General features: G+C 42.5%; 2 protein-coding genes and 1 long non-coding RNA gene across 7 annotated transcripts; 1 reads left to right on the top strand and 2 right to left on the bottom strand.

Annotated features, from left to right (window-relative positions):
• Positions 1-37: 37 nt before the first annotated feature.
• LOC143895934 (uncharacterized) lies at positions 38-630 on the bottom strand. The gene is made up of 2 exons (XR_013256499.1): positions 494-630; positions 38-420 (listed from the first exon to the last, which is right to left on the bottom strand). It is a non-coding gene; the product is annotated as an uncharacterized LOC143895934 (long non-coding RNA).
• A 20-nt stretch (positions 631-650) lies between these two features.
• LOC143895901 (E3 ubiquitin-protein ligase RNF19A) lies at positions 651-12,956 on the top strand. Of its 5 annotated transcripts, XR_013256493.1 has the most exons (14): positions 898-1,663; positions 3,229-3,468; positions 3,568-3,710; positions 3,821-4,010; positions 4,136-4,447; positions 4,516-4,660; positions 4,744-4,880; positions 5,001-5,098; positions 9,674-9,872; positions 10,022-10,217; positions 10,293-10,458; positions 10,612-10,994; positions 11,071-11,435; positions 11,846-12,956. XR_013256493.1 is itself a non-coding variant. In XM_077403375.1 (13 exons), the coding sequence occupies exons 2-13, from the start codon at positions 3,306-3,308 to the stop codon at positions 11,315-11,317; spliced, it is 2,379 nt and encodes a 792-aa protein (XP_077259501.1). In that variant the 5' UTR covers positions 651-882; positions 3,229-3,305; the 3' UTR covers positions 11,318-11,720. The 5 variants fall into 5 exon arrangements, 4 of the variants coding, with proteins under 4 accessions (XP_077259501.1, XP_077259502.1, XP_077259500.1 ...); XM_077403375.1 differs by lacking the exons at positions 898-1,663; positions 11,846-12,956 and adding an exon at positions 651-882 and having other exon boundaries at positions 11,071-11,720; XM_077403376.1 differs by lacking the exon at positions 11,846-12,956 and having other exon boundaries at positions 898-1,617; positions 11,071-11,720.
• Positions 5,308-9,652, bottom strand: LOC143895913 (uncharacterized). Its single transcript, XM_077403401.1, has 3 exons — positions 7,574-9,652; positions 7,220-7,447; positions 5,308-7,139 (listed from the first exon to the last, which is right to left on the bottom strand). Exons 1-3 carry the CDS (start codon positions 7,691-7,693, stop codon positions 6,198-6,200), a joined length of 1,290 nt encoding a protein of 429 aa, XP_077259527.1. The 5' UTR covers positions 7,694-9,652; the 3' UTR covers positions 5,308-6,197.
• Positions 12,957-12,977: the final 21 nt, after the last annotated feature.

Here is a 12,977-nt window from a genome sequence, read left to right as displayed (position 1 = left end):
TGCGTTAAATCGGTATTGATTCGTTATGCACACCGTCTGCTCATGTGTATACTTATCTCCATTTTATTTCCAGCTTATTATCATATATTATGTATTATCAATTCATATGACGTAAGTCGAGAAATTAGAATATCGCAGATAGCGATATTTCCTGGAAATGCATTTCACAGAACCTTACGTAATTCTAAAAATGCACGCAGATATGATATAGCGCGAATTTGCAAAACTGTTGTCGCATCAATATTTAGCGACCAGTTGTTACGTCAGCTCTCGGTAAGTGTCGTATCGATACCAGTTCCACGTGTTGATATTTTCCGACCAAAACATAACTACATTTTATTTGCTACGCACGTAATTGCAAATTGTGTGAACCAAGATACGCAGTCTCTTCCGGTAATTATGACGATAATAATTTTTTACCTGTGAAGAAAACAAGATGCAAATTATCAATGTAAATTACATTAGACCGGTTCACTGATGCAATTTAACTAACTTTTATACGCTTTTTTATCGAATGGGATTCGCTATACCAATCACACATAATTACGTCTAATTATAGTCATTCAATGGCAGACGATATTCGTTGCTTATTTAAACGCTCTATTATACACTTAATTACATCGCGTTACCTCAGCAGTTATAAATTCTCGCGGGTCGCTCGGGCGGCGCCACTGGCGCGCTTGCCGAAGTCGCGGATCTACGATCCACCTCGCGGACTCCTCCCGCAATACCGTCGTAATCGGAGCAGTCAGCTGTTGTGTCAAAGTGAAACATCCTTAACCAACAAATTGCGCGGATATCGGATATTCGGCCAGTCTCGTACGACTCGGTGGCACGCGACAAACCCGTGCCTATCCCGGCCTACGTTCCACGGCCACGGAGGTACGTTTTTCCCCTCTCGGCGACGTTCGCCCGCTTCGCGGGGGAAGATCCCGCGGTCGTCTCTCGGCACCGTCGCATCCGCGGAGTGCCAGCGGAGTGCCTCGTCATCGGCGGGATCGGCGCGCGAGGCGCGTTCGCGACCCCGTGATAATAAGACACGAGGGTTTTCCTCGGCCGCGCCTTATCTCGAGCATCGGTGGGAAAAAGGAAAAGAGAACGCAAGTGCGTATCGTCCGTCGCCCCCCGTGGCGCTCGTTGACGCACGGGTAAACAGAACCGCGTCGAAGTCGAAGGTGCGACTCCTGGGCTCCTCGCCGCGTCCGTCCGCCGCGCGCACGCAGTCACGCACGTTCGCACGACGCACGTATACGCGCGACGTACCTACCTAGTACGTGGGCCGATCGCCCGACGCGACGTCCGCGAGGCAATCCCGAGACCTCCGTCTCTCGTCGCCGTGATCCCGCGATGGACGATGCCACCACGTTCAAATCGTCGACGACGAAGACGCGAGCTGCTGCGTCGTCGTGCCTAATTTCGACCCGACGGCTGTGTGCGGCTGTTAATTTATGATTGCCAAACAAATCGCCGAGAGTTTCTCCGAATCAGCCTTTGATTTTATCGATCCAGCCGGGATTTGTCTCGAACACGATTTTGATATAGAAATATGGCTTAATGTGTATAAAACTGACTTAATTTTTGTGACCCGTGTCGACTCGACTCGTGTAATAGGAAAATGTAAGGATGACGTCATCGTCGTCGTTGGAGACAACTTTCCCTTTTCGTGAGATCTTATCCTATATCTGTTGTTACTTTTTTATTTACATTGTTTACTTTTAGTTACATAATTAATATTTATTTTATGTCACTTTTGTGTTTCATCCTAATTAAGTGCTCAATTTGGTTTGTTCAATATTAGAGTTTAGAAAAGATTTTGATAAATCCAAATTATAAGTGCACGTAACAAATGAATAATATATAGAGTCTTGCTTTTCAATAATATTCTCAAGCATCAGACCTTGCTTTAGCGGCCGTTCGATTCTGCTGATGCCAAGCGTCATTCAATCGTGTAACGTAAGACGCGCGGTACACGGAAAACAATTCGTGCTTAGCGCACGACGATACTTTTTGTATCAGCAGGGTCGGGTTTAAAAGATAACGGGTTGATACAATCTCGCAAAATATGCCATGCGTATATACCTCGTGCAGAGCGCGATCGGGAGAGAAAGAGAAACACGATCTCGCCTTTCGCGCAAATCGAGCCTGTCGAAATTTCGTGCATATTGCATGACTAAGTGTTGCGACACGCCGATAATTTATGCGTCCCATTAGACACACGGTGAAATCGCCGATGACCATCGTGCGATTCGGCTTGCGGTCGAAATCCTTTCCCGGAGAAAGCGGCGAGTCGTTTTGACGGAAACTCGAAAATTTAAAAATAGGCGCATGACCGAGCGCACGTGATGACATATCGTTCAGTATCGCAGCGGGAGTAAAAAAAGACTCGGTCATTCTTTCGAAGGTGTGACGGCGCTTTCGTTGACTTTTGCCGAAGCGTATATATATATATATATATACGTCTGGTCTTCGGTCGGAACAATTTCAAAAACATTTATGACCGTGCATACTTTCGTGTTGAATATGTGATTTATTTTGAGAATATTACGAATATGTTATCCTTCGAAATTTTCGTCTCGGCAAAGGCAGCTTTAAGGAGCGATAATTTAGACGATTTATTCATACGCTCGGTTTATTGTACTCGAATACGTCGGTTTTATTTTTGTAACGCTTTGATATACGCGCATCTATAAGTACAACGCGGCCTGAGCGTGAATCTGTCCGCGATGGAGTCTCTCGATGGAGAGACGTGATATTCTTCAGGTTCTCAATTAAGTCTCAGCAGTGAATCACTTGAGAATGAGAGACAATGAATAAGCGAGATCTATTATTGCCGCGGTCACGCGCGCAATCCCAAGTTTGTCGGTTCTATTCACGCTATATGATTGATAAGTCCGATATTCCGTGCGTCGCTTACGTCACTGTATTTATATAATACACATAAAAAGCGCAACAACATGTTAATCGGTATAATATCTCAATAAAGTTCTGTTTGAACAGATGTGCACGTTCATCGGGAACTCTGTATAAATTTAATCCGCATGCGATACGTTGATCAAAAGTGTCATGTTCTTTTACAAGTTAATGTAATATATAACGCTTGCATAAAGTTTTTATTAATAACTCGCACATTAATTAAAATTTTAAGGTATCCTAAAAATTTGCAATTCCCTTTTTATGTGAAGATTTTAAGATATCCTGATTAATTGCAATTATTCGCTTTGATTGCAGAACGTGTCATTCCGAACATTACGAGGCCAAATATGACTCTTTAGCAACGCACAACGTTTCTCGATACTTTTCTCAGAATGTTTAAGGAAAGCGAAAATGGCGTGGGTGGCTGCAACGGTGCACCACCTCGTCCTCGGAGAATATTTCCTCGATTTTCCCTGCGAAGATTATTGTATTCCAGTCCGCTTATTGGCCGTCGCATAACGAGAACGCCTAGTGCAAGTAATAGGAATACGAAAGGTAACTTCTACATTTTCTATTAAGATGCGATGTTGTGTGTGATACTCTGATACTTGAGAAAGCGAGCATAATTTTTTAAAATAAAAAATATTTTTACAGCTAAAGATCAAGCAAGCGGCAGAGCGGCGGATGTTGAGAAAGGAGAGGCCAGAGTAAGCAACGGTTCGAGCCATTTCCAATTTCACAACATAGATCTACAGCGCGCTTCCAGCAAAGGCTCCGTGCTTTCTTCTGCAGGAAAGGTATTAAAAGGCGAGATAACACTTACATTGAAAAGAAACTGAGCAAAAACCACGGATATTCTTGTCGATAAGCTATCATTGTTAAATCTTGTTTACGTTTGTTATTTCAGAGTAATGAGAATGGATTGATGGAATGTCCATTATGTTTGGCTGAACTGCCAGTAGAATTCTTTCCTACTATACAGTCTTGCCATCATCGCAGTTGCTACGATTGTTTTCAACAATATCTGAAAGTAGAAATATCTGAATCCAGAGTTAATATCGCTTGCCCTGAGTGTTCAGAACCACTACATCCAAATGGTGAGTGCATTACAAGTATATAAAGCAATTTACGTTGTTCTAACGTCATATATCTTGCTTATTATCATAAGATTTACGAGTTGCTATCTCTCGTCATCTTCTGTGTTACATTTTTGCACATATAGATATTCGGATGATTCTGAATGACCAAACGCAGCTAGAGAAGTACGAAGATTTTATGGTTCGAAGAGTGCTTGCCGTAGAGCCTGATGCAAGATGGTGTCCCGCTCCGGATTGCAGTTTTGCTGTAATCGCTAGTGGTTGCGCCTCATGTCCAAAATTACGTTGCGAGCGACCAGGTTGCGATTCGTACTTTTGCTATCATTGTAAAGCACGGTGGCATCCTAATCAAACGTGTGATGCTGCGAGAGCACAACGATCTCAATATTACGAGCGCAGTTCCTCCCTAAGTTTCAGTCAAACTGATTCTCAACACAGTAAGTGTTACGAATTAACATTTATGTAACTAACATTAAATTATATTTATAATCCGTGATGTGTTTAGGAGACGACATAAAACCGTGTCCCAGATGCCAAGTTTTGATTGTCAAAATGGACGATGGAAGTTGCAATCACATGACTTGTGCAGTTTGCGGCGCTGAATTTTGTTGGCTTTGTATGAAAGAGATCAGCGATCTTCATTATCTCAGGTATATCCAATTATATTTTGAATAAAGTTATGAATCCAATATCTAAATGAATATACTTAAACATTTTTTTATTTTATTTATAGTCCTTCTGGCTGCACTTTTTGGGGTAAAAAACCGTGGTCCAGAAAGAAAAAGATTCTTTGGCAACTTGGAACTTTGGTGGGAGCACCAATTGGAATTGGTCTCGTCGCTGGTATAGCATTTCCAGCTATGATTATAGGTGTGTTGTAATGTATTAAATTAATTATATTGCGACAATATAGAAAGATGTAACATTGAAACTGCACTGAAAAAAAAAAGAAAATCTGTTACTATAAGCACGGTATATTTTGTGTTCAAGGTATACCTGTGTGGGTAGGACAAAAATTGTATACGAGATACGAGAAGGCCAACAAGCACAAGAGAAATGCCTTTATCGCAGGAGGAGTCACTGCATCGGTAAGTTTATTAAATATTTTTTTAAATATTATTTTATCAGGATGGTTGCATCTAAATCGCGATTAAGTGTTATTTATTCTAAACGTTTCGTTAATATTTCTCGTTCCACGAGGAAAGTGGACGAGTGATCGTGTAAATTCTGTTTACGAACTGAAAGAAAAAAAATATAGAAACGTGTGTCTGTATCAATGGCAGGAACTTGTTTACTATTCGTGATAACATCGAAGTATATTTTATCCATATAGTTTATACAGAGAAAATGGATAGTACAATAATTGTATATAGCGTTAACAAAACAGCGCGCTCGCTGGAATAATTATCGGAAGAAGTTTATCACGGGACGTATTCAGGCAAATGGAACGTAATTGTTTTATGTTTCATGTATATCTCGAAAATACTCTATAACTTTGATATATGTCCTATATCGTTAATCATGGATCTAGTTGATTCCGTCTTAATAATTGTATCACAACTACTTGCCTAGATCTTTAACGACTTTAACGACTTGGCACAGCGCATTAAAGACGTCCATTAGCAATTTGTATCTGAGCAGAAAACCGAATTGATAAAACCACACATTGGAGAAACCTACGTTTGTAAATCAATACTTTTATTACGCAGCTTCTCCTAAACAATTTGCTTCTGCTTTTATCTTACTTTTTGAGACTTTCATCAAGTTGCAAGTGAGTCTCGCGTGAATAGTCATTAAAATATTGTAACTTTTAAGGAATAATGGCCGATAGGTTCTCAAAGCTTATATTAATATATAACTGAGACATCTATTGTGTCTAAGTATATCGATCTCGATCCATTTTGTCCCGCTCATCTTAGTATCTCGTCGCAAAGAGACGAATAGTGCAAGTTTTTAACGTCCACCATCCGTATTCTTCCGACGTGAATCGTGCTTCTTTGCAGTTATCTTCTTCGGTGTCGGCATGTTATTACTGACTTAAGCCTCCTTTGGATTGGGAACACAAAGATTGTGTCTTTAAACTACAAACGGGCTATCTATTGCTTCATGTGAAACTCTTCGTTTAGAGTCACAGCCCTGACAGAAATATGAATTCTTCGGTGTATATGCTAACCGTGGCAGCGGTGATTAAGACTCGGCTTCGTTCGTCGCGACGACGGCTTCGTCCGTCAATACGCCATCGTTGTATAGATCTTCGAGGACGTCGATCAGTCGTTGCTCCGTGAGGGGATCACCGAGTGCGACGTCCACCGATCCGATGCAAAGCAGAAGCGCCAGCAGTTGGGACTTTCTGTAGTCCTTGTCGAGATCATTTCTGGTGTAACCTAAATCCTTGGGAATGTCTAGGCCAAGACTCGAGCACGTCCAGTTCAGCCTGTCCCAATACTTGTTCAAAAGCGTTTTGGTGTGCTTGCGCCGTAACTCGGTGGGCACTGAACTCACCAATAACAATGCAACATCGTTCGTCGGCCGACTGTAAGTGACCATTTGCCAGTCGAGAATGTAGCACGTGGTTTCGCTATGATCCTCGCGGAAAAGCAAATTATTGCTCCAGAAGTCGGTGTGAGTTATCAACGCCAGCGGGCCCTCCGGAGCAAGGAGAGCTGAAATGATGTCTTTAGTGCGAGGTCGTAGAACTAGTAGAGTCTCGAGGACCGCCTCCAATCCTGGTCTACTCTCCAGGAAGTGCGCCAGCTGTGGTAAACCGCGCTCCACCAATTGCTGGTACGAATCCGTTGCTTTTGCCGTTTGGAAGAGAAACGGATAACGCTCGGAGAGAGATTGCCCGTCTACGACCTTCATCGACAGGGAATGGGCGTGTATGCGGGCGATGGCGTCTAACGCTGCCATCGCTTCGTTTAGTGTTAATCCTTCCGAGAACTTAACGCTCTGGAAACCGTCGTCACTCAGGTCTTCCAATACTAGCATCGATTCCGGCGGTACTGGGCTGTCGTCAGTTCCGCCTGCAGGGCGGTAATGAGCATGATAGCAAGCCGGAACCGGTAGGATAATTCTTTCCTGCGACGTCGCTAGCTGTCTTTTATTGAATTCCTTCAAATCCGGCATTACCTGACGTACAAATGCACAGCATTAAGAATTCGTCGAACAGGGAGAGATCTCAAATCTGATTCGATTACCTGTCGCCTTACCTGCGTGTAAAACTTAATCTCTCGGAGATCGAATTGGCCCTCCGTAACGAAAAAGCGGCTAAACGGATCCTTGGGAAGTTGCTTTACGATAAGAGTCCTTTTGCACTTATCCCTCGGCTTACTCGACGTAACTGCTGCTAAATAGTGTACCGTAACGCTGGTGATAGCGCTCAGCACACTCTCGCTCGTCGCGTATCCGGGATTTACGTTAAACTCCACGACTTCGACCTAAATAAAAATCCATTCAATGCACGAATCAGATGTTAACGCGTAATCAATTAGTACGTATTTAGGACGATGCCCCGACGCCGGGCATCGACATAAATATTTGTTTCACTCGTCTACATGACTAACCGCTCTCCCGTTGTAGTGCTTGGACAGAATGTTCTCGAGCCACTCCTTCCGGACCTCCCAATCCGAGACAATTTGCTCCTCCCCGCAGGAAGTGTCGGTCTCGTCGTCCAGGTCGGACATGACTCCTTCTGGCTCGTTCCTCAGCAGCTCTCAGCTTTTCTCCTATCTCTCTTCGCCGATATCCCGCCGACGCGGCTCGGCGATGCTCTCCCGGTGATCCTCTCGCTCGGCGCGCAACTGCCTGGCCTCGGACGGCGTTAACGAGGCATGTGCTCCGCCGAATGACGATGCGCCCCACCGTTATCGCGGCGGACGGTATTACGCGTCTAAATTACCGCACGTACACACGCGTAATGTGCACGCACGCACACGCGTAACACGCGTTGATATATTAACGGCGGGCGTCCGTGTGTGCTCGCCACCGTGAAATCACCGTCGCTGAATGAGCCCTCCTCGTTACGTGTCGCTGCCTCTTCCCGGCTACGTCCGCCGCCGCTGCTGCAGATTCTGCGCCGATTCGGAGCAGGCCATAGTTCGATGCCCCAGTGTGGGTGGAGGGAACGACTGTCTTTTTAATCGACACGCCCTTGGATCTTGGAGCACCGACCGATCGACCAGAATCTTCTTCCTTGACCTAGGCGCACCGAGCGCGCGTTATCCTTAATCGCCACGGCGACGTGGACCTCAGAGTACTGACGAACACGACGCATGTTCCATTGTCACCTACCTTGGGCTTGGTGCTCCGCTGCCGAAGCTGGGTGGGACGAGGAAGATAACGCGGCTCGGGCGCATGCCTACCCTCGATCAATATTCTTCCTTCTGCTCCTGCCGGATCCCCTCCCCACCAGAGATGTCAGATTCGGGACGCGAGACTCGAGGGGGGCCACGGGCACCGTGGCTCGCTCGTAAGACGAGAGGAAGGGGGCACGCATACTAAAGAAAGAGCCATGTACACGTGCCACATGCGCTCGTGCACGCGCTCAGGTTTTTCCTGTCTTTGGCCGACTCCGCCGACTTCGTTTCGCGACTCCGTCTCTCGCAGGAAATCTGAAAATCGGAGCGCGCTAACGCACCTCCGATTCGCCGTCGTCCTTGCTACATCAATGACTGTGCGAGCTGGTAGCTGTTCTGTTTTCCTTCAAGATCATAGGACAAAAGAAATAAGCGAGATCGTTCCGCACGCATGAAAATGTAGCACGCTGATGAACGTGTAATAAAAATGCAAAATTCTGACTTAAGAAACGTTTATCTTACAACTTGTTAGTAATATAGAAGACTAGGCCTGTTCTTTTTAGCTGATCTTCTTGCACGGTTCATCTTTCCTCCTTTTCTTTTCACGTTGCAGAGAAAAAGGGGAAAGATGAACTGTACAAAGAAGTTCAGTTGAAAAGAACAGGCCTAACATTCGGTGCATTAAAAAATTATTAATGTGGTTAAATAGAGATGTTTTTGCTATGAAACTTTTCTGATATCTTGATTACTTTTCGAAATAGATATATCTAGAAAAGCAAAAAGCCGCTCTATATGAGAAATGGGTTCCCTTTAGACTACAATAAAAAGTTGTAACCTCGTCTACTTACCCCCCACCCCCTCTCTTTACATGTGTGTAAAATTTCATCAAAGGAGTTTTTAGGTTTGCGAGGTTCTCTTGTTAGATATTCCCTTGTTACTTCTGGATAAGATAAGATTGGCTATCGCTTTGAGATATAGGTGAAACACAAGAAATATCAACGGAAATCATTGATTAAAATCAATTATCTTCACTTATCGGGAACATGATTTACTCGGCTGTGCCGAGCGACGCTGAGCATTAAACTTTCATTATCGGAGTTTCTTATAACTTCGTATCACTACGTCGTGACCTTCGATGTGTATCTGATTGTGAGACTGCTCCTATTTATATTACTTAACAGGTGTTAACGGGCGTGCATTATTTAAAGCGAGGGGTAGCCTTAAAGACGTCAGCAACATTATCTCCATGCAGCAGCGTTATCTCAGGACACTTTGTTGTCCTGACAAGCGACGCGTTATGAGGGATATAAGTTTTCTTTTTTTTATTTAAGAAAGACCTTTATTAATTTATCATTATGGCTTCCACAGGTCTTAGTGTCGCCAGTGCTGGCAGGATTAGCTGTAGGTATCGGCGTACCCATTTTGCTGTTCTACGTCTACGGCGTGGTCCCGGTATCTCTCTGCCGAAGCGGAGGCTGTGGCGTCTCCACGAGCGGCACCGGGGTACGATTTGAATTTGACGACGAGAACGAGCTGATGGGAGCATTGGGCGTTCGCAACGGTGGAGGTAAATACGAGCGCATTTGCGCCAAGAACACACACGTTCCGCTCGATTAAATCAATCTTACCCACGTGTGTGCCGCAGCTATTCATACCCCTGTATCGAGGTCGGACTATCGCGATCGAAACCCCCATTACAAAACCGTCACGTTACAGACGCGGCATCAATAGACGTCGCGAGTCACCGCGGTGGCAATCCATCGATAGGGGAGGCCTCCCTTTCACTGGGTAGCGGCAGTCAGTTGGAGAAATTGGGCCGGGAAAATGATCGCGAAAGCGCCAGCAACGTGGCCCTCGCTGGCACCAGCCTCGCGGGGAGTATAGCCTCCAGCGTGCTTCCCGGAGGTCAAAGGTATTAACTCGTTTCTCGTTCGCTAGACCGGATAATGTGTTTTTCACCGATATATCCGATTACGTGCGTGCACAGGTTGGAAGTCCAGGCTGACGTTACGTCTACACAACGTTTCAGTTTATGTAGCGAAACGGCTTCCGCGGCTACTAGCCTTTCTGAAAAATCCGTAAACGCTTCTATCGCTCTGGACGATGGCGCGGCCTCTACGAGAGCCTTGGCAGGTTCCGTTCTTAACTTTAAGGTATTTACTCCGTTCTGCTAAATATTAAATAGGACATTTTTTGTATATTTTTTCAATTACTGAGTAATATCAAAATATTTTATTGAAAAAATATACAGGATAACTTTTCTAAATATCATTATTTTTATCATCGTCTTCTACATATTTATATAGATGGATGGCAGTTCAATCAGTGGTGGTAGAAGCACAGAAGGAGAACAGGCAGCTAGCTCTGCTAACGGTGGTCACATGGACTCTGCTGGACAAGCTACCTCCCTGAGCTCGCTAGAAGAGGTGGCACCTGGTTTAGCAAAACGTATCCGTCGTAAGCTCACATTTGACCGTCAATGCAGCGATTCCAGTAGTTGGACTATGTGCGGGGAGGACGGCGGTTCGGAACGAGTACGATTCGACGATCACGTCAGTGTAATCGAAGCAGATCAAGAGAGAGTTGTGGGTGGCAAATTGGAAGGCTGTGCGGTAAATAATCGCTCAGCAGGAGGGCGGAAGCGAAACAAGGATTCAGAGATAGAAATGGAGGTTCAAAAGATATCTAAGTACGAATCGCACACCTAAGTGTTAAGTTACAAAAAGGAAAGCTTGCGAAATTATTGCGATAATATGTTTGTTTAGGAGTTCAAACGGTGAATTAAATGCCGAGAGTCCTGTGGATGACACTTCGCGGGAACGCGTCAACGTAGCCACTTTGAGAAACGTATTTTTTCACACTTCAGCGATATCTACGGATCGCGAGAAACGATTGTCTGTTATAGAAGAACCGATACCGACTGTGTCGCACACTTCTGGTAATCGGATTTTCTCGCTTTCACACGACGAGAGTCAGAGCCCTACTAGTACGGACGAGAGCTTGCAATGCTAAGAAAATTAAGACTGAGTCTATGGACGTCATGATATGCATGTGTCTCTCAAAACGTTACGATGCGTATATACATATTCTTGAGTGTGTATATATGTATTAAACTACATAATTATAATCCGTAAGTATAAACGTGAAGGTTGTACATGCCCATACACGCAACACGCAGTATAGTTCAAATGTCACAGGAAGAGATAAAAATTGGTAAAGGAGTTTTACTGATGTGCATTTGCGCTGTGATTATTAGAAACTTGTGAATGTATACATATACAAACACACACACACACACACACACACACACACACACACACACACACACACACACACACACACACACACACACACACACACACACACACACACACACACACACACACACACACACACACACACACACACACACACACACACACACACACATGTACACGTACTGGCCTCCAATTCGTTATAAAATTTTCTTTTTGCGCCAATATTTTATGAATGAATATGATCGTTATTATAACAGAAAATAATCCTATTACTTATATCTAGATTATTCTCCAGCTTTTGACATCCGGTTTGTAACGAACAGGTGGACAATACAAGCTAAGAAAAAGAATTATAAAGATGAAAGTTAACGTCGCGGATTGTCGCTGCATTTTATAAGTCAAATACTGCTCATTACGTCTTTAAGTATTACGCGTTCTCGTTTAATGTATATATAATCGATTAAGAATATTTAAATATGAATATTCTTCAAAAATATGTTTTTTCTTGCTGTTTGAAAATATATGTAATACGACAAGTAATTTTATTTCAAATAATATACTATTTCTTACATTATATTATACTGAAATAGAAAAGATTACAGTTTCATATATGGAAGATATAGTATATGCAATACGTACATACATATACATATATATATATATATATAAATACAAATATGTAAATAAAAAAAATATATATATACTTATAAATATATATATATTATATATATTTATATAAAGTATGTATATGTTGTATATTATAGATATGTATGTATGTAGAGCCTATTATAAGTTTTAGAAACTATCCCGTAAACTTAATGGATTAATTTATCAAAATAGTAATTGTGGTTTATATATTATTTTTGCATTTGTCAGATCATAGGAGTCAATTGACTATTGAGACCGATGTTTGATTAAATAATTAAAAAAGACTTTATACTTTGTTTTATATCAATTAATTTCCTTTGTAACTTTTTATCTGTAATTGAACAACAAATTCAAATATGCATGCATATTAATTTTGTAAAAAGAATTTTGTTCAAAAGTATTGATTACTTTCTAAGTTTTAGTACTTTAGTACTTTCTAAGTACTCTCTTATAAAACAAAAAATAATAACATATATTAGTCGATAGTTTTACAAAAAAAATTATTTTGTATACGCATACCTAGAAAAAATCGAATTTTTAACTATAACAAACTGCCGCATCTTCTTATACATACGCAAACAGTACTAGTTATATTTAAACGAAATTTACACAGACGTACATATTCGATTCGAAATCATTGATACATTTAGTATATAGAAGAGGTAGCCAAAATATACTTTTATAAAATATTATGTTGATCATTGATTCAAAAAATAAAATAATTAAGTCCTTATATTCCTAAAAAATTACTTTCAATTTCTAAAAAT

Source organism: Temnothorax americanus, unplaced genomic scaffold (genome assembly GCF_048541705.1).
Source record: "Temnothorax americanus isolate GAGA-0224 unplaced genomic scaffold, ASM4854170v1 Scaffold17, whole genome shotgun sequence".
In the NCBI taxonomy this organism is placed as follows: domain Eukaryota; kingdom Metazoa; phylum Arthropoda; class Insecta; order Hymenoptera; family Formicidae; genus Temnothorax; species Temnothorax americanus.
Note: the sequence above shows the minus strand (reverse complement) of the source record. Positions and strands in the feature narration are given on the sequence as shown.